This window comes from Carcharodon carcharias, chromosome 18 (assembly GCF_017639515.1).
Source record: "Carcharodon carcharias isolate sCarCar2 chromosome 18, sCarCar2.pri, whole genome shotgun sequence".
In the NCBI taxonomy this organism is placed as follows: domain Eukaryota; kingdom Metazoa; phylum Chordata; class Chondrichthyes; order Lamniformes; family Lamnidae; genus Carcharodon; species Carcharodon carcharias.
Genome location: NC_054484.1, coordinates 43,701,271 through 43,722,905, shown reverse-complemented (window position 1 = coordinate 43,722,905; position 21,635 = coordinate 43,701,271). Strand labels below are relative to the sequence as shown.

General features: G+C 40.7%; 1 protein-coding gene across 1 annotated transcript in view; it reads left to right on the top strand.

Annotated features, from left to right (window-relative positions):
* stxbp5l (syntaxin binding protein 5L) overlaps window positions 1-21,635 on the top strand; it is a 598,592-nt gene that overhangs the window by 122,959 nt on the left and 453,998 nt on the right. Inside the window, exon 4 of the mRNA XM_041210884.1 lies at window positions 12,309-12,390. Within this exon, the coding sequence (XP_041066818.1) occupies window positions 12,309-12,390 (82 nt within the window). The remainder of the gene's footprint in view (window positions 1-12,308; window positions 12,391-21,635) is intronic.

Below are 21,635 nucleotides of genomic sequence, written 5' to 3'. Positions count from 1 at the left end.
CTAGATCTGTTCTGAATTTATCCCATTTAGCATGGTGGCAGTGCCATACAACAAAATGGAGGGTGTCCTCAGTGTGAAAATGAGATTTCGCCTCCACAAGGACTGTGCAGTGTCACTTTGACCAGCACTGCTGCTGTGCAATGTTGTGCAGAGTGCAGCAAACCACAATCATTTGGAACACCCTACCTGGTGCATAATGAAGACCTCCAGATTTGCCTGGACACCTGAGCTACATTTTCAGCATGTGACATATTTGTTTGATCACACATCTGATGGACAAATGACATTCATTGTAGTGCTTATTGGTTCATTGATCAGGTATCTGAAAGGTGTCGTCAGCCATTTTGAAATGGGTATCTCTTTTCTCCTGGAAGCCATCCTTTAAGTCTGCTGGAAGGTATGAAGGCATCAGGGAGCTTGGACTGCTGCAGGACAAAAGCATCATGGTAGCTTTCCTGGATTCTTATGCACCTCTGCGTAAATAGTTTTTGGTGGTTGCACACGATCTATGCATTAATGGAATGGTCTCATCACAGGCAGAGTTCACATAATTACCTGCCCTAGGAAGCAACTCATTAGTTATCTGCCTTATGCATTTATGGAGCTGCCTGTTGGGAGATCCTGGATATTTTTCCAGCACAGCCCTGGAAGGATCTGAAAGCTAAAAGATCGAGGGTCATGTTGATTTTGATGGCATGGCTACCAGGTTCAGAAAGATGTATGCCACCACCTAACACAACAGCCTGAATCTTCTGAAACACTGTTGTTCAGACATGTAAAGGGAACTCATATTAGAGCTTGTCAGATGTCCAATCTAACCGGCATTACATGACAAATTTCTTCCCCTGGCTAGTTTGGGCAGTTGGATAAATGGAAAGTGGATAAAGGAAAATGGGTATGCAGCAGGTAAATTTAATTAAGGCTATTTGCTCGCATAAATAATAAATGCTAACATAGACTTGTTCACAGAATTTTAACGGCACAGAAGGAGGCTATTCGGCCCATCATATCTGCACTGGCTCTCCAAATGAACATTATGACCTAATGCCATTGCCCTGCCTTTTTCCCGTACCCGTTCACATTATTTGAATAGAAACAATCATCTAATGCCCTCTTGAATGCTTCGACCACACTTCCAGGTAGTGCATTCCAGACCTGAACCGCTTGTTGTGTGAAAAGCTTTTTCTCACATCACATTTGCTTCTTTTGCAGATCATTTTAAATCTGTGCCTGGGCAGGAACAGCTTCTACCTATCTACTCTGCCCAGCCCCCTCATGATTTTGAACATCTCTTAGCTCCTTCTCTCCAAGGAGAAGAGTCCCAACCTCTCTAATCTATCCTCATAGCTGAAGTTTCTCATCCGTGGAACAATTCTTGTAAACCTCTTCTGCACTCTCTCCAATGTGTTCACATTCTTCCTATAATATGGTGCCTAGAACTGTACACAATACTCCAGCTGAAGTCTAACGAATGTCTTATGTAAATTCAGCATAATCTCCTTGCTCTTGTACTCTATGCCCCTATTAATAAAGCCCAGGATACTATATGCTTTATTAACTGCTCTATCCACCTGTCCTGCCAACTTCAATGGTCTATGCACATATATACCTAAGTCTTTTTGCTCCTGCACCCCCTTCAAAATTTCACTCGTTATTTTACATTGTCCATGTTTTTCCTACCAAAATTCATCACCTCACCCTTCTCTGCATTCAGCTTCATCTGTCACCTGTCTGCCCACTCCACCAATTTGTCTATGTCCTTTTGAAGTTCTACACCATCCTCCTCAGTTTACAACACTCCCAAGCTTCATATCATCCACAAACTTCGAAATTATCCTCTGCACACCAAGATCTAGATCATTAATATATAGCAGGAAAAACAAGGGTCCCAATACCGACCCCTGGGGAACTCCATTACAAACCATCCTCCAGCCCGAAAAATATCCATTGACCATTACTCTCTGCTTCCTATTTTTCAGCCAATTTTGTGTCCACGTTGCTACTGTCCCTTTTATTCCATGAGCAATAACTTTTCTCACACATCCATTGTGTGGCACTGTATCAAATGCCTTTTGAGAGTCCATGCACACCACATTAACAGTATTACCCTCATTGACCTTTTTTGCTAACTCTTCCAAAAAAAAAAACTTCAGGTTAGTTAAACACGATTTCTCCTTTAGAAATCCATACTGGCCCTTCCTCTTGGACTGAATGAGCTATTTCTGTGTTGTAACTTGTACGCATTAGGTATGACTGAACGGCAGGAAGAAAGATTTGTCGAGGAGGGATAAAGAAATAAAGTTGGGGGGAGTAAGGGGAGGAAAAAGAGGAATAGGGAGAGGTGGAAGAAATGGAAGTGTCTGCTAAAGTCATTGCTCATACACCGAGTAAATGCCAAATCTCTGGAGCCAGTCTTTTCCTTAACAGAGGTTAATTGACAGGACCACAAGCACAGACTCCCCTTTTTCCTCCCCCACATCAGTGTAAATTAGTTCTTTTTTGCTTAAGAATAATTCCCTAATTTTTTCCCAATTAGTAACAGCTGTTCCCATTTACAAACTAAAGCATACACTTCATCATCCATTTTGAACTTTTGTTGCGATGTTTGCTATTTATAGACAATGTAAAAGCAACTTACAATCCAGGGGGCACAGTTCTTATTTTGAAAAATTTTCAGAGGTACTAGGAAATTGATAATGAATGCCCTTTAATAATTTCAGTGGAATTTAATATAACCAGTTTTCTGAACTAGCCCTCACTTGTACAGTAAATACTGGATTGCAGTATTTGAGGAGTTAATTTGGGTCAGCAAAAGGATATTTCACTTTCTCAGATCATTTGTTAACCGGAAACACTTTGACGTCTCCTGTCACCTGAATAAAACAGTAACAGGATTCCAATATTAACAGTGCCTATGGGAGGATGGAGTGGGGGGAGGAGAGAGTGGAGATAGCAGAGGGAAAGTTTGAGAGGAAATGGAAAAGGAAGGCAAGAGAAAAAGAAAGGTGGAAAAGGGGGAGGAGAGTAGGATTTGAGGGGAAGGAAACAAGCAAGGGAGGGAGGAAGGAGAGAGTGAAGCATGGAGGATAAGAAAATGGTAAAGGGAGATAACAATAGAGGGAAGAGAAAGAATTAGCTTTTTAACTAAATCCCCAGAGGCTAACAATGTTTTAGATTTTATAATAAATTCCACTCAAAGCCAGAGAATGAGGAAATTAAATGCTATTACTCCACACAATTGTGATCCCAGTAAACAGCTACAGACGAATAAGAGGCCTGACAGGAGCCTGCAAGTGAGCCAGCAATGGATGCCATAGAGGGCGAAAATTTTTTTTAGAAAGAAAATTGTATTTCACAATGCTAAGTAGTGACAGAGTAAAAGAGCTTGAGGAATGAAAACTTAGTTTTGCTTTTCAATGAAATAATGGAGGCCATGGTTAGAATGGAGGGAGAACAGACCGCAGAAAACCCATGGGTTTTCCTTAGTAAAAAGAAAGTTAAGGCTTTTATCATATCCACTTATAGTCAATTTAAATATATTAAATAAACACCCTTTAATATTTTCAAAATAAAAGCCAGGTGTTGTCATCCTTATTTCTATCTTGACAAAATGAAAACAATCATACTCAATCTACTATAACTGCCAAGATTGGTTAAAGCCATTTTGTGATGTAGCAGCAGTTCTAATGTGACAAGAGGAATATCTAAGCATCACTGATGGTTTGTTGGATATCCCATCAAGACTTGTTTAGAAGATCATATTTCCTCACCCAAATTCAGAATGTGAGCCATCTTAGATTGAATGTGACATTGTGACTATGTAATTTTAGCTCCGATGTGAGTGCTAGGATTGTCTTCATGTGTTTCTGACATGATTTTGCTGTAATGGAGTTAGAAATAGAGCAAGTAACAGCAATGGCAAATAATGATATGCACAACCTGCCATTATATTGTGCCAAAGATCTGTTACCAAGTTCTATGGAATGTCATACAGATTAGTGAATCTAAAGATGCTGCAAAACTGAATAATGCATGCTTGGACACAGTTGCCCGCTGTGACCAGTTAATTCCCCACCATGCACATTGGTGCAAAATTATCTCACTTTGAGAAATAAGTGAACAGGCAAACATCTACGTATCTCCTTAATCAATCAAACTGAAGGATACTGAAATTAAAAGCACAGTCAGAACAAGACAGTGTAATTTACAACAGTGAACTGAATACCAAAGAAAGAAAAATAGAGGGAAAAAAAGATTGGATTAAAAGCGAGAAAGCAGAGACAAAGAGAATTTAAAGAAAAAGCAGATTTTAATTTTAATTTAAATATTCCAACTACTATTTAAACCTGAAAGATTGAGATTCCAAAAGTGGAATAATTAATTTTCAGTTGCGGAGAGGTTGTAATTAAGAATTATCACACTTTTAAAAGGGTACACGGAATGAAATAGGCAAACCTGATTTTCTGTGGCATGTTTACTTTGTATCTATGGTGCGAATACAGGAACTTCACATTGATCAATGCATTTGAATGGAGAGCCAGAGAGCGAAATTTCATTTCCTTGAAATTGAAGGTGGAATGACACATCTCCGATAGCTACTTTTTGATTTCTGCATTCAGTCGAGCACCAGCTCTTGCCTGAAATTGCTGAGGCATGTGTATTTAAACAACAGAGCACTATTAACCTCACCATTATTTTGACAGAAATTTTTGAACCATTGAGCCGAGCACATCCTTCCTTCTATAAACACATCAATGCTTTGCAGAAGGTGTAATGAAATCGTTATATTATTTTTCTTCTGAATGACACAATTTAAAATATTTTTGAGAGTCCAATGAGCAATGATTCAAGGATCTAAATATAATTAAGTGATTAAGTTTAAAATTGGTTTTAGGAATATTTTCTGAAGTATCAATCTAATAAAAATAGGATTATGTATTTAGTAATTATTATTGTCACATAAAGCAACTCGATGCATTCCACCTTTGCTGCTTAAAATCTATCTGCAACATAATGGCAGAACAAAATCCCGAACATTAAAGTCCTTGCAAAGGTGTCGCATAGCTGGTACCAAGAGTATGTGCTTCACATGATTCACAAGGAGAATTCTGCATACCAAAGATGGTATTCTACCACCAGCTGAGCACAGGGACCTGGACCATAGGACATTTCTGTTGTAAGGGTTTGTTCAGTGACTCACTAAGAAGTTCAGAGGCTTGTAAGTATGAACAATAACTGTTTATTGGTAACACATAACTATATAAGTATGTACAAGGTATAGCCCAGACCATGAGATAACTCCATGCTTACTTCTACACAAGTCTCTAGACCATGCCTGCTCCATATCCAACCTGGTCTGCTTTGTGTGTCGGCCTCTTGTCATGTGACTCAGACTGTGGGAAGTACTGTTATCTAGTTCCACATTAAACCTTGCTATGCCAAACACCCTTATATTACACCTCCCCCAAGTTTTTACCCAACATTACAATCTTTCTTTACGTGCTACCCCTTCCTCCCCCAAGTCTCTGACTTTATAAATTCAGACTATCTGGAGGCTTGCCGATTTTTCTAGATCTCATTCGGAGTGGTGGGCTCAGTTGCTTTTGGCAAGCTTCGTTGGTTTGGTATTAAACTTGTAGTATTCTGTATTTCTGGCACTTGGTTGTCTCCATCTGATTCACTTATTGCACTCCTTAGAGTTCAGCTTTTCCTTAAAAACCCATCTGCTCTGTTTGGACACCATAGGCTTGTCCCTTTCCTCCCGGAGGGAATGTTCACTCTGTTCCTTTATAGTATGAACATGGGTTTAATTTTTCATAGAATCCGCCATGTTCTTTCCGGAAGTTTCTGTTTCAAAAATGGGACCTTCGTTTCCACTTGTTTCACAATCTTAGCCAAATATTTGTTTACTCTCTTATTTTCCAATTCTTTTTCATGCTTATGAGTCTTTTCATCCAGCTCAGCAGCTACTCTGCTGAGTTCAGTTGCTTTTGTTTCATAGTTATCTGCGGAGTCCTCATACAAGCTTCACCTTGGCATTCAATTCCTTTCGGAATCTTCTTTCCATGATCACTGACTGCTCCCTAGACTCTTTTAATTCACTCATTAGATCCTCAGTCTATTTCTTAGAAGTTTTCTTTTCTGCTTTTAAATTCTGGATTTGTTCTTCTATACTGTGCATCCGTCTCTCATGTTCTTCAGATTGGATCTAAATTCAAGAATTTAATCAGTTTTGGTGGTTAATTCTGCGTTCAACCAACTTTTGTGATTCATCAGGAATTCCTTATCTTGTTCCAGGCATTTTTCATGATACTTAACAGGGATTTCTGATACTTGAAGTTCATCAAATTCAAATTGAAGATCACTTCGTTGAATTTTCTTCTGCAAGGTTATTATTTAGGCATATCAAGTCCTCTATTGAGTCTTCTATTCCCTGTGAGCAACGCTCCAGCATTCTTGTCAGGTCTCATTTTTTTTATTAGCAAACTCATCTTCGTAGGTATAGTTGGTTCTTTGCACTGATCAGTTTTTCCTTAGCAGAGCTCAATTCCTCTGTGCTATCCTTCAAGCTCACATTCTGTGATTTTGCTTCTGCTAATTGTTTCTGAGACTCTTCATGCTGCTTTGTGATAATTTTGATTTTCGGTTGGGTATGCTGCAGAAGTGGTAGAGAACTTTTTTTCTGACTGTCAAATTGGAGCTGCGAATTTTCTACTTTTTGTTGCTCTGTGCACAAAAAGTTCTTTATCTTCTCCTTTTCCTCCTGCAGTTGAAAAACTCTGTTGTTCCGTAATGTTTTAATTGTCTCAAACTCTTCAACAGGAATGTACTCTAAAATGTATTCCCTCTTTAAATGCCTGGATGTCTCGTTGCAGCCTGGCATTTTCCTCCTGTGATCTTTCACTTTGCAGTTCAACCTCAGCATACTTCCAGGTGCTTATGCTTTTCACTCATAGCATTAACAAATTTGCTTTCCATTTCTTCATATATCTTTGGAAATGTAAGGTTTTTCCAAGTTTTATTCCAAATGTCCAACCAAGTTCTTCAGCTCTGCAGTCTCTCTTGGCTTTCTCCTGGAATATAGAACCGAGTCTTCACTATGAACTGGTTCTTCAGTTCTTTCAGAGTGACAAAATTCATTTTGCTTCTCTTTGTAATTTTCCAGTGGAGTGAACTTTGACCTGAGGGATCCTTGCAGTGTGTAAAAGCTCATTCAACAGTTCTCCCTTTTCTTTGTGAAGCTCCATTGTTTCCTTTTAAATTTTCTGGTGATTTAATAGAATTTCCTAGATTTTGTTCTGCTGTTCAAGGCAGTCTTCATTTCTTCATATTGCTGAAGAGTTATGTACTACTTTTGCATTTGATCTTGAAGGACAATCTGCTGTTCTTTCAACTGTTTATTTTCTTGTTCGGCTCTTGCTTTCCCATTCTGTACTGTAGTGCATTGCTTTGTCACTATTGATAGTTCCAACGCAGCTTTTCTGAAGTAGTATTCAACATCTTAACTCCTCATGTTTTTCTAGGGCACGTATTGACTCCTCAAAGAGTCTTTCAAGGCAGCAATTTCTTTCCGTACTTTTCCTGCCTGCTGTTATGCCTGGCTGTACTTACGGTTGAGTTCTGCCAACTCCCTCTTTAACTTTGCCAACAATAGAATTCAGAGTTGTTACTTCCTCCTTGTGCTTTTTTGGAGATAAGTACTGAGTCTGCATACGATTCAGATTTTTGCTCGTTGCATTCTTCTCAATATTCAACCTTTTTGTTTCTTTCAAAGCCTCCTTGTCCTATTGTGAGGCTTCAGAAATTTGTTTGTTCAGATGTTGAACAGTTTGGTTCATTGAAGACTTTAGTCTATCAGGCGTGTTCAAAGTTATGTACTCTGCTTGAATCTTGTGTTTCACATCTTCCAATTAAGGTTTGATACGAACGTTTTCCAAACTTATTTCTGCCTTTTCTTTATCCGCCTGCAGCTTGGATCACTTGACAACTTTGCCTTCAATCAAGCTAGCTGACTCAACTCTGCCATCTGCTGTTGCAGTTTGGGTAATGTGTTAGCATTTTCAAAAGATCTATCTCTAAGCCTTCTGACTGGTTCTCTGCCTCCTCTTTCCCCCGCACTAAACATTTCAGGTCATGCAATCCATTGCATTGACCTGGTCTGCCACATTGTGTGGTTTGCTTGGGTATTGTCTTCTTCCCTTTCATTGCCTTATGGGGGGGCGGGGGGAGGGGGGTGGTTTATCCTTCTTTATAAACTGTGTGCTCCACAAATTGAAGATTAAAATACTTGTCAAAGTCTTGTAATATCTCAAAGTTGGCTGAGGATTCATCAATGCCTTGCATTAGGATTATCTCATCCACAAATTCACCAAATAAGTATAAAAATGTATTAATCTGGATTTCCTCTGATTTCCAACTTAGTCCTGATGTATTGTCGTAAGTTTTAAAAAAAAATTTCTCCAAGACACCCAATTTTGCATCTAGTTTGGTACTTGCATCAGCCCAAATTGATCTGGTAGGATAGATTTGTTATCTATGGTTGCTTTTCAGCTCGGGGGGGGGGGGTACAGCTTTAAATGTTGTTGCATTTAAAGATGGTGCTGCAGTAACCATTTTTCCACTTCTTCCCATGCTTGTCAGGTTTTGGCAGGCTCCTGCAGTGATTGCAGACCTGATCTCAAGGTATCGGTTTCCTGTAACAATTCTTTAAATCACAGGTTTTTGTCCTTCAGAATGTTTTTGGACTATTTTAAGGTGATTAAAAGGTGATTCCCTGCTTTGATGAAGTTTTAAAAACTTTTTTTCCCCAATGGAGCTTGGCAGCAATGAAAGAACCCAGGACCCCAGAGAAGCTAGAGCAGGACCCTGAGCTTGTGTGGTACCGACTCTGATACCAGACTGACGACGATGATTAATGAAATGGACTGCTCTGGCTGATTAATTCCCCATAAGTCTTTTAAAGGCTAATTGAGCCTTAGAACCAAATTTTGTTCACTCTTGCTAGGTCCTTTGACTTTGCAATTGGTGGGGATTCACAATCTCAACCACAGAGCAGACCTGCATATGCTCTGGTGGAGTCCTTTAGCTGCAGAGTGGATTTTTCTTCTGCCCTCAACCTTCATGTCTGCAATAGAGCTTTTTGGGCAATCTCCAGCTGTGTCTTCAGCTCAGGTGCACTTCAGTCAGGTCAGGATGCTGTTCCTTCAGTCTTACAGATTCCGGGGTCCTGCTCTAGCTTCTCTGAGGTCCTGGGTTCTTTGCTGCCACTATGTTGTAAGGATTTATTCAGTGTCTCACTAAGAGGTTCAGAGGCTTGTAAAGTTGAGCAGTAACTGTTCATTGGTAACACATAACTATATATATTTGTACAAGACATAGTCCAGACAGTGATCTAACTCCATGCTTACTTCTACACAAGTCTCTAGACCATGCCTGTTCCATGTCCAACCCGGTCTGCTCTGTGTGTCAGCCTCTTGTCATGTGACTCATTACATCACACTGTGAGCAGTACTGTTCTCCAGTTCCACATTAACCCTTGCTATGCCAAACACCCTTAAACTCCAATCCCTAGCTTAGACAAAGACATTCTGAAAGCCAATCTTGGAACATGGAAGTTGGACCCCACTACATAGGAACAAACAGCCCTGGACAGATCCAAACGGAAAAGTCTATTGTTATGATCTCAGTTGAGTCCAGATTTTTTTATTAAAAAGAAATATGAAATCCCAGTATTTACTGATCGACGGAAACCACAACATTCCCCGGTTTAAAACAAACAAATTTTTATTATACAAGAGTTAAACAAAACAAACGCTAAATACTATCTTGATTAACCACCTATATTCTAAAACCCAGAATCAATATCAGTTAAATATGAATGAACAAGCAAATTGCAGTCGGTTAACCAACCAGAATTCCATGGGCATGGTTTCTACCAAAAATGGAACACCTTTGCAGAATTTCCTCAACACTGCTTACGAAGGTTTGGATGGCATAGATCCATCAATGGTGTCTTCAAGTAACAGAAATAGCTGCAGCAACTAAATCTTTGCTCATTTTCAGCTTCAGGATCTAGCCTCTGTGTTCTTCAGCCTGCCTATATTACACCACTGGACTCATCATCTACTGCTGAGCTCTGAGAGCTCCTGTGTCCTTTCATAAGATTTCAACCAGGTTCAGTCTCCAAACATTTTGGCTTACAATCTCAGTTTCAGTCTTAGTTTCCTTAGAAACTGGAATGGTCAGGTTCCTTTCTCAGTTTCCCTTATTAATTAGAATCTGTCTCAAAAAATTTAAGCTTTGAAACTAAGGATTCCATTGCACTTTCACCAAGCAATCTTAACATGTGAGGAGGACAGAGGCACCTCCAGGACAAGCAAGCTTGTTAGAGCCAGTGCTTTTATCGACCTCTCTAACAGTGACTTCATATGTAATTGCAATTGGATCTGCAAATCAAGTTTAACATCACATTGGAGATGACACCAACCTAAACGGTAAACAGCTGGTCTCCTTGCTTGACATTCATCCATCAAAGCAATGGGTGGCTCAACCTTTGTACTAAATTACCCAGCTTCATGTATAATGGAAAAAATCAAACCTCCATTGCCATTATGACGGACTTTGTCACCATAAATTCTGACTACTTGTTAATATCTTTCATTGAATTTCTTTATTGTTTACTACTTTAATATATACATAAAGTGTGTTAATTTTTTTGCTTCGTGCCCTGAGAATGGGCTAAATAAGATTTTTTTCTCCCATTTTAGGTCAATTGCAGGAACATTTTGCTATTCAATGTGTTTCATTGAGCACAGCTGCAGGTCACGTACATCTAAGAAGCCATTCAAAAGACAGTAACAATAATGTTGCTGAAGTATTTGTTAACCAAAAGACGATACTGTAATATGTCAATTCATATAGGGAGTGCTTAAATTTGAATGGTAGGAGAGGGAATCAAAGATTCTAAAAAGCCAGCTTTCCTGAAGAGGTCCTGTAGCATATTTTGGATGGCATGAGGTTGAAATATTGAACAAGAGATGATGTGACCATAGCCTGTCTTGTCTAGAAGAGGATTTTTAAAAATCATTCCAAAAACAATGAGTTTAAAGAGCCATATGTTCATGATAGATGGGCTGAATGAGAAATGGAAAGTGGTTACTAACTGAAAAACACCTAATGTTTTTCCAATCAACAGTACAGCAAGGTTATAGTTTTTTAAGGAGTGTACTACAAACACAAATATAATTCTTTGATGATCTGATCCAGCTTTATACAATTCTAATTCATCATCTTATTCTTCCTTCGGCTTTTCCCATGTAACATGGGGTCCACAATACTGGTTGATAATCTTAATCATAATTTTTTGGATTTGGTTGGAGGATTCACAGGCAGATACCCTTCCTGTCACTAACTTTCACCAACCTTTCCCATTTATCCACATCTGGGAGCCAGAGCATAGCTGACCAGGAATCTCTCTTGCTCTTACCTCCTGGCATAGATGCGTTGGAAGGATTTACAGGTTGACAATCAACCTTTTTGGCTTTTTAGTAATCTGTATATAATACACAAATATTAAAATAACTAAACTTTGCCATTTCCATCAATGAAAATCATGCACATTGTGTAACCATATATTTAATGCAGGGCATACACATAATTTATGTATTTTATCATTATGTCCTTTGAATTAAACTTGGCAGCTTGTATCATACTTTTATACCTTTACTGTGCTCATTAAAGTGAAGAATATTAATGCTAGAGACGGGAAAACTGCATTTTACCAGTGCTAGCTGCAAGAACATTTAGATGTAGAATTCCACCTGCACTCTGCCACAGCAATGTGTTTGAACCTCAACCAAGCATCCTGATTGTGATTGTGGCTAGAGTGCCAATTCTATGCTATGGATTCAGATTACGCAAATCTATTTTATGCATGACCTTTACAACTAACAATGACTTTCACTCTATTAGTCTGGGCGAGGCTTGAACCCTGGGCCCAAAGTTGAAAGTTCTGTATATCTTTTTGAACCGCACTTTCTATAAAAGTTTTTATGCAGAACTTATTAGTATGTTTAACATCAACTTTAGCACTTATCCTAAATTAGATATGAATGAAGGAGCCCTGAATGATCAGAAAATGCATCCAACAGCTCAAATTGTAATTGGAAGAAATTTCTTTTTTTTTACCAGCATCAATTTAAATGATTAACTGGTTTAAACAAACATTGCTTTAAAGCTGACAGTTATATTTCCTGAATGCTGTTTGTGTGAACAGTTAAGAACAGATTCCTTGACTTATGTTTTATCAGACTAGGTCGTCCTGGTGTCGATTGCTACTGTCAACATGATAGTGGGGCAGCTGTGTTGCACCTTCAGTTCCTGATCAATGAGGTAATTCACTGATTTCTCATAAACACAGAGAATCATTGCCATGTAATAGTATGCATTTAAGAGATGCTGCATAATTTACATCAGATGACTTATATGCAAAGATCATGGCTTGGATATTCTGATTGGCCAGGCTGGTAGAGGTGCAGTAGGATGGAAGATTCTCCTGCTTTAGGAATGTGCTCCTGACCCTGGGCAGATTTGAAAGATCAACTAATTTAAATAATTTTGGCAGATTCCTTCACCGCCCCCCCCCCCCCCACCCCCACCGCACAGCCTTCCAGGAATCCACCTAGAGAATGGTTTTGGCAGGCCTTGACAGCTGTTGCAGTTTTATGTAGCCCATGGCCTTTGGATTGGGCCAGAGTGCTGATATTTTTTTTCAAGTGCTTTAAGACATGATCGAATACAAAGGATTTTCATGTCCGTTCATTTCCAACCTCTCAGTCCTACCTACCCCCCATGTTGCCCAGAACAACTCTGGATGTCAGGAATGTTTTCTAGGAACAAATTATATGCGGCTTATTATCATAAATAGAACCATATTTGTGTGGATATAATGGGCCATAACTTCTGGAGGTGGGGGTGGGGAGGTGGTCCGAGGTTGGATGAGGGGGTTGGTGGTGGAGGGTTGGTGGTGGCGTGTGAGGGCTGAGTATTTGGTCTGGGTGTTTACAGTAGTTACCCAGAAATTAGAAGAGATTTTAATTCTAACTTTTTCTGGGTAACTATTAGCATAACCCCACGGCACCATCGAAGTTTGCAATTTAAATCACATTTTCAGATGGTTTCCAGCGTAGCGCAATTGTCCAGAGGAAGTTAGCACATCTGGGCAATTGCCGTGCAAACCCTTGCCTGGGAACTTGCCAGAGTGATTCCCCAGCGCATCTTTGGTGTACCCCCCCCAAACCTGATGCTGGGGAGCACAAAAGTTACGGGCCATTATATGCCTAATATCACTTCTGGCCAAAAATAGCAGCTTCTGAAGAATTTCCAATTCGAGTATCCACTATAACCCGAGTAGAAATTTCCATTCTACATAAGATAAAAGCAAAAAACTGCAGAACTGCAAAAAGCTGGAAATTCGAAACAAAAATACCTGGAAAATCTCAGCAGGTCTGACAGCATCTGCGGAGAGGAATACAGTTAACATTTCGAGTCCGTATGACTCTTTACCAGAACTAAGGAAAAATAGAAAAGAGGTGAAATATATTTCCATTCTACATGTCTGCAGCAGTGAAGTTTTGTAATTTCTAAAAGCAACAAATCATACTTGAATAAAAACAGAAAGTGCTGGATCTCCAACATCTGCATTATTTTGCTTTTAAGTCATACTTGAATCTTTTATTAAAAGACCACTTCAAGTAAGTCTTAAAGAGTATAGAACTACAAAAGGCTTTCATTGTATGTGAAAGTTCATTTGTTTAAGACATTTCTAAGTTTGAGTAATTCACTAGACATACGTAAATGAGTAGCTTGCTATAAGTTTAGGATTTTTATTTTGGTGGTAAAGATTATTCACTTGTCAAAGTATTAAACCTACAGTCCACCTTTCCCCACCGACAGATATGTACACAGCATGCTTTTTGTCAGTTACTGTTTTCTTGACTTTAGTTCTCCCTTCCCCATGCATCTTTTCTATGTGTTCTCCTCAATGGCTTTCATTTTTACAAAGCCTTTTTAAACCAGAGAAACCTACATCACAAAGTCCCCAGTGGCCATCATTAGCTGTAATTTCTGTGATTGCTCTGAGCTACTGCAGGGGGATGAGGTCATAATTCTTATTTTATTTGCATATAATTTCAAATGGAACTGACAGATTTCTCCACTTAAATCCCTGATCAAATCACTGACACTTGGCACAATTGTTTCATCAAAATGTGATAGTCTTTAATTTTGACTTATGTTATTGTAAAGCTAATGCTGTCACTACTCAAGCAGCTGGTATACAGATAGTACTTGAGAAATGATTGAACAATTATTAATTACTTTTAAATACTCAACTAATCGTGTTCAAAGTAAATATTTTCAAATCATTCACATTCCAGTTTGTTTTTGCTTCAAATGTTCATGTTTTGGTGAATGTGATCACAGCAGGCAATTTTAATGATATGAAAAATTGCAACAGTCAATATAATTTTCTGGCACATGGTCCATTAATGCAAATGATTATTCCTAACAAATGAGGCATCAATCAGCAGTAATCTCACAACTGGAGAAGAACTTGAAGAAACAGAGAAGCACACCGTTGCTGTGGCCCACATAGGAACCTACGACATAGGGAAAAGTGGGAATGAAGTCCTGCAGAGGAGTTTGAAGAGCTAGGGTACAAATTAAAAAGCAGAGGCTTAAAGGTAATAATCTCCAGGTTTACTACTTGACCACTATGCAAATTGGCACGGGAACAAACAGAGGTTTAAATGTTTGGGTGAAAGAGTGGTGTGGGAGGCTGGGGTTTCAATACAGGGCACTGGCACCAGAAATGGTGAAAAAGGGAGCTGGTCAATTGGGACAGGACCAGTGTCCTGACTAATCAAATAACTAGAAAGATAGATGGAGATTTAAGCTAATAATGGGCCTGGAGGCTTGGGAATGATAAAACAATGGCCTGAATTTTATCTTTGGCGGGCGCACGTGATTGGAGGGCCAGGGAGCAGTCGGGAAACGGGTCCCTGAACGTGATTGGCACCCAACCGTGGTTTTATGCCAGCTGGCCAATTAACGGGCAGCCAACATGAAATGCGTGTTGATAAGCTCAATGCTGCCAGGGTGGGGGCAGGAAGGTGGCGGGCAATGATGTTTCTGCAGGTGAACGCTGCAAGAACGCTCCCTCAAGGCAAACAGCTGCCTCAGGGAGCGGCAGACCTGAAAATAAAGGTTTAAAAAGCTGCAAAAACAAAAATTCTTTTGTTTTATTTATTCATGAGATGTGGGCTTTGCTGAATTGGGCCAGCACTTTTTGTCCATCCCGAGTTGCTCTAGAGAGGGTGATGGTGAGCTGCCTTCTTGAACTGTTGCCGTCTATGTGGTGTAGGTACATGCATCACAATCAATCACCTGAAAATATATCTGGTAAAAATGCTGTCCACAGATATTTATTTTATTTTATTTCATAATGAAAATTTCATCCCACCCTCTGATAAGGTTTGATGAAAAATGCAATGGCCACCTGGCCAATTTGCCCATTCGCCGACTGTAAGGTTGGACGGGCCACAAAAAAATCAGAGATAATTGTGCCATTAATGGGCTGAACTGCTCTCTTAATTGTTGGTGAGCACGTTTCCGACTTTTTGCGCACGCCCGCCCGCCGAGCAAAATATCACGCAAATGCTTTATGATTTTGGGACACTTGTCCTTCTCACATGATTTTATGCCCAATCAGGTCAGGTGCACACCCGCCTGCAGGACGTAAAATTCAGCTCTATAAGCCTGAAGAGAAAAACCAAGTCTGTAGAGCAGAGTATCAATTTGTGTAAAATCAAACAGATTGAGACAGAGAGTTCAAAGATGTTAATAGGATAGTAGTGACTAATAGTAAAAAGTTCAAATTAAAGGTGTGGTACAGGTGAATGCATGATGCATTTGTAACAAGATAGATGAATTTCTGTCACAGATAAATGGGCATGATCCAGTTGCCATTATTGAGACAGAGGGCTGGATTTTATGGGCCACTGTGCTCCCTGTGCCCCCAGCTAAAACGTCATGGGAAAGCCCGCCCAAGCAAAAGGGCAGCCATTTACCCATCATGAGAGCTGCTGGCCAATCAGGGGTTGGCAGCTCTCCAGTATCGGCAGCGCCAATAAGTGGTGGCCATTGCTGGTATTGCACTTGCGAAATGAGATGAGCTCAAGTGGACCGTAGTTTGGGGGTCTCACCAGGTGCCAAATTGACAGGCCCTGACGAGGGGGTGGTGGATGTCAGGGTTTGAGAGTCCATGGAAGGAGAGGAACCTGGGGTAGGATAACGATTTGGGGGGTGCAGGGAGGGACCCCCTCCATACCGCCCGCCACCAGCTCGTGCCACAAAATCTGTCAGACTGGTTACTTTGCATGGGCTTTTCCAGCCTCCAGTTAAATCTTGGCAGTGGTGAGGTGACCCTTAAATGGGCATTAAGGGGCTGAATGGTCTGACTGTAATTTTTAGGCTATGCTTCCTAGTCCTAGACTCCTCAACTAATGGAAACAGTTTCCCTCAATCTGCCCTATCTGCTCCCCTAATATCTTGTAAACTTTGATCAAATCACCCCTTAACCTTCTAAATTCCAGAGCATACACCCTAGTTTGTTTAAGCTTTCCTCGTAGCTTAACCCCTGAAGCTCGGATATCATCCTGGGAAAGCTACACTGTCCTCTCTCCAAAGCCTGTATGACCTTTGTAAGGTGTAGTGCCCAGAAGTGCCTGTGTACTCCGGAGCCAGAATTTCACAGCCCCATCAGAGTGGGGACAGGGCTTTGAAATGTGGCGAGCCATTATAAACTCCATTGACTTCGGCGGAAATGTAAAATCCCGCTGTCATAAAATTTCGCCCCAGATGTGGTCTAATATGGAATGCTATCCATTATTAATCTTTTTAATTCTTTTCTGTACCGGTTCATGACATTTTAATGATTATGTTCATGACCCCCCCACCCGCAAGTCTCTGTGGACTTCTGCTGCCTCTAGCTTTTGACCATTCAGAAAGTATCCAATTCCATCCTCTTAAGTCCAAATGGATGACCTTGGGTTTGCGGACATTGAAATCCATTTGGCACAGCTTTGCTTATTTATTTAATCTATCAATAACTCTTTACAATTTTACTCTTCCATCTACACCACTTGCAATACTGCTAATCTTTGTGTCATCTAAGTCATTAATGAATAAAATAAATAGTTGAGGCCCTAACACATCCTTGTGGGGCATCACTGATCACATCCTGCCAATTAGAGTACCTGCCCATTGTCCCTTTTTCTGTCACCTTCCGCTAAGCCAGTTTCTGAATTAGATCAATAATTTGCCTTCAATTCTATGAGCTACAACTTTAGCTCTCATCTTTCATGAGGGACATTATGCAATTCCTTCTGGAAGATAATATAAGTAATATCCAAAGACATTCCCTGCGCACTACATTAGTCACCACTTCAAAAATTCAATCTTATTTGTCAGGCATGACATACCCTTTACAAATCCTTACTGTCTCTCTCTCTCTGATCAGTTGAAAATGATCAAAATGTTGCTTGGTAGTACAGAACTTGAATATTGCTGAAAAGAGAGACATGTTTCCTGCCAACCAATCAGCATCCTTTTCTCCTCTAGTGTAGATTGTTTGAAATTTGGCATTCTTGCATTTGTCCTGATAAGTGCAAGACAAAAAGCTTCAGCAACATGGCTCTCTTTTCAGCAACATTCAAATTAAAGTGTTCAGTCACTCTATCTTTAATTATAGACTCCAGGAATGTTAGGGTAACTGTTCTATAGTTACCTGGTTTCCTCTGTCATCATTCTCAACAGTAACCAGTGTTGGAAAGGGTATATATCAGCCGATTAGAAGTTCTTCCAGCAAGGGTTTTGCAATAATCCTAGGGGACTTTATCTTCATGTAGATTGGGAAAATACAATTGGCAAAAGTAGATTGGAGGATGAGTTCAAGGAATGCATTTGAGACAAATGCCTTAGAACAAGATGTTATGGAACCATCTAATCAAAAGGCTATTTTAGATCTAATGTTCTGTAATGGGATATGATTAATTAGAAATCTTATAGTAAAGGATCCTCTTGGGAAGGATATGTGATTTTTAAGTCAGCGTGCGGGCACGATTGGCGGGCCCAGGAGCGGCCGGGGGACGGACTGCCAGCTGCAATCAGCCCTCGACGGCAATTTCACATTGGATGGCCAATTAACGGCCAGCCAGCGTGAAGTGTGTGCTGAAATGTTCAGCGCTGCCAGGGTGCGGTGAGAAGAGGGCGGGCGCTGATGTAAGCATGGGCGAGCGCTGAATGAAAGCTCCCTGAAGGCAGAGAGCTGCCTCAGGGAGCTGAAGACTTCATTTATTAGTTTTAAGGTTTTTAAAATCCAGAAAAAAATGTTCATGCATCTAAATCACCTGAACATATACATGATGAAAATTGTGACCATACATTTTTTAAAAATTTAATAATGGAAAATAACAGTTTCATGAAAAATCCAGAGTCTGCCTGGCAGATTTGCTCGTCCGCCAACTGTAAAGTTGGACGAACCATGAAAAATTGGGGGCAATTGGAACTTTAACAACTTTAATTGTCTTCTTACTTATTGGCGCGCTGCTCCCGACACTGTCGCGTGCCCGCCGACCAGAATATCGCGTGAGCGCGGGATGATGTTGGGATGTTGCCCGACATCATCTTGAGAGATTTCGCGTCCGATCGGGTTGGGCACGTGCCCGCATATTGACCTAAAAATTCTACCCACGCTATAATTTCATATTACATTTGAGGGTGATGTGGTCAAGTTTGAAACTAGGGTCTTACGCTTAAAGCCAATTGTGGAAGTATGAGTGGCAAGTTGACCAAGGTAGATTGGGAAATTAGATTAAAAGTTATAGTGGTGGATAAGCAATGGCGAACGTTCAAATAAATAATTCATAACTCGATGAATATACATTCCTTTGAGGAATAAAACCTAAATTGGAAAAGTGTTACTACTGTGGCTAACTTGAAGAGTTAAGGATGAGGTAAGGAAGAGCTTTTATAAGTATGTGAAAAGGAAGACATTAGTAAAAATAAATGTGGGTCACTTAGAGGCAGAAACAGGAGAAATTACAATGCAGAATTAGAAAATGGCAGCAACATTAAATTATTACTTTTGTGTCTTTGCAGCAGAAGACACAAAGAACATATCACAAAGTGTTGAGAACCAAGGATCTAATACGTGAAGAACTTAGTCATTAACAGTAGTAAAGAAAGCACACTGAAAAAATTAGAGGGACTGAAACTAACATAGGTACCTGCAGCACAAGGACTGCAGTGGTTCAAAAAGCTGGCTCACTGCCACCCTCTCAAGAGCAATTAGGGATGGACAACAAATGTTGCCCTTGGTCATCATCTTCAACTACTGCATTCTGTGTCATGCAGGTAGTGACGTTGGTTAGGAAGTTGCAGGATTTTGATCCAGCAAGGTGAAAGAACAGCATTATATTTGCAATCAGAATGGTGTGTGACACGGAAGGGAACTTGGAGATAGTGCTCCCATGCATCAGCTGCTCTTGCCCTTTGGAGGGTTCTATTGAATGAGTCTTGGAGAGTTGCTGTAGTACATCTTATAAATGGCACACATTGCTGCCATAATGCATCGGTCATGGAGGCAGTGAATGTTTAGAATAATGGAATGGGGCGCCTATCAAGTGGGCCACTTTATTCTTGATGCTGCTATGCTTCTGGAGTGTTATTGGAGCTACAGTTGTTCAGGCAAGATTGCATCACACTCCTGATTTGTGCCTTGTAGATTTTTTAAAATTCTTTCATAGGATGTGGGCATCACTGGCTATGCTAGCATATTGCCCATCTCTAGCTGCCCTTGAGAAGGTGGTGGTGAGCTACCTTCTTGAACCACTGCAGTCCATGTGGTGTAGGTATACCCACAGTGCTGTTAGGAAGGGAGTTCTAGGATTTTGACCCAGTGGCAGTGAAGGAATGGTGATATAGTTCCAAGTCGGGATGGTGTGTTGATTGTAGGGAAACTTGCAGGTGGTGGTATTCCCATGTGACTGCTGCCCTCCTCCTTCTCATTGGTAGAGGTCATGGGCTTGGAAGGTGCTATCGAAGGAGCCTTGGTGAGTTGCTGCAGTGCATCTTGTAGATTGTATATACTGCTGCCACTATGCAAGGGTGGTGGAGGAAGTAACTGTTTAAAGGTGGTGGATGGAGTGCCAATCAAGTAGGCTGCTTTGTCCTGGATGGTGTCAAGCTTCCTGAGTGTTGTTGGAGCTGCACTCACCTAGGCAAGGTGGAGATTATTCCATCACACTCCTGCTTTGTGCCTTGTAGATGGCAGACAGGCTTTGGAGTCAGGACTTGAGCTATGTGCTGTGGAATTCCTAGCCTCTGACCTGCTCTTGTAGCCATAGTATGTATATGGCTGGTCCAGTTCAGTTTCTGGTCAATGGTAACCCCCAGGATGTTGATAATGGGGGATTCAGTGATGGTAATGCAATTGAATGTCAAAGGTAGATTCTGTCTTGGAGAGGGTCATTGGTTGGCACTTGTGCAGCGTGGACGTAACTTGCCACTTAATAGCCCAAACCTGAATGTTATCCAGCTCTTGATGCATATGGTCACAGACAGCTTCAGTATCTGAGGAGTCACAAATGGTGCTGAACATTGTGCAATCATCCCCACTTCTGACTATGTGGTGGAGGGAAGGTCATTGATGAAGCAGCTGAAGATGATTGGGCCTAGGACTCTACCCTGAAGAACTCCTGCAGCGATGTCCTGGGACTGAAATGATGGACCTCCAACAAACACAGCCATCTTCCTTTGTGATAGGTATGACTCAAACCAGAGAGTTTTCCCCCTGATTTCCCCTTTACTCCTGTTTTGCTAGGGCTCCTTGATGCCACAGTCGGTTAAATGCTGTCTTGATGTTAAGGGCAGTCGCTGTCGCCTCACCTCTAGAGTTCAGTTCTTTTATCCATGTTTGGACTGAGGCTGTAATGAGGTCAGGAGCTGAGTGCCCTTGGTGGAACTCAGACTGAGCAACTGGAGCAGGATATTAGTGATGCTTGATAGGGCTGTTGACGTGCTGTAGACAACCTATTGCATCACCTTGATGGTCAGGAGTAGACTGATGGGGCAGTAATTGGCTGGGTTGGAGTTATCTTGCTTTGTGTACGGGACATACATGAGAAGTTTTCCACAGTTTCGGTTAGATGCTAATGTTGTAGCTGTACTAGAATAGCTTGGTGAGGGGCGCAACTAGTTCTGGAGGTCTTCAGTGCTATTGCTGGAATGTTGTCAGGCCCCTGGACTTGTAGTATCCGGTGCCTTCAGCTGTTCCTTGATTTCATGTGTAATGAATTGAATTGGCTGAAGTCATCAGGAGGAGGCTGAGATGAATCATCTGCATGGCACTTCTAGTTGAAGATGGCTACAGATGCTTCAGGCTTCTCTTTTGTACAGATGTGTTGGGCACCCCCATCATTGAGGATTGGGATATTTATGTAGCCTCCTCCTCCAGTGAGTTGTTTAATTGTCCACCATCATTCAAGACTGGATGTGGCAGGACTGCAGAGGTTGGA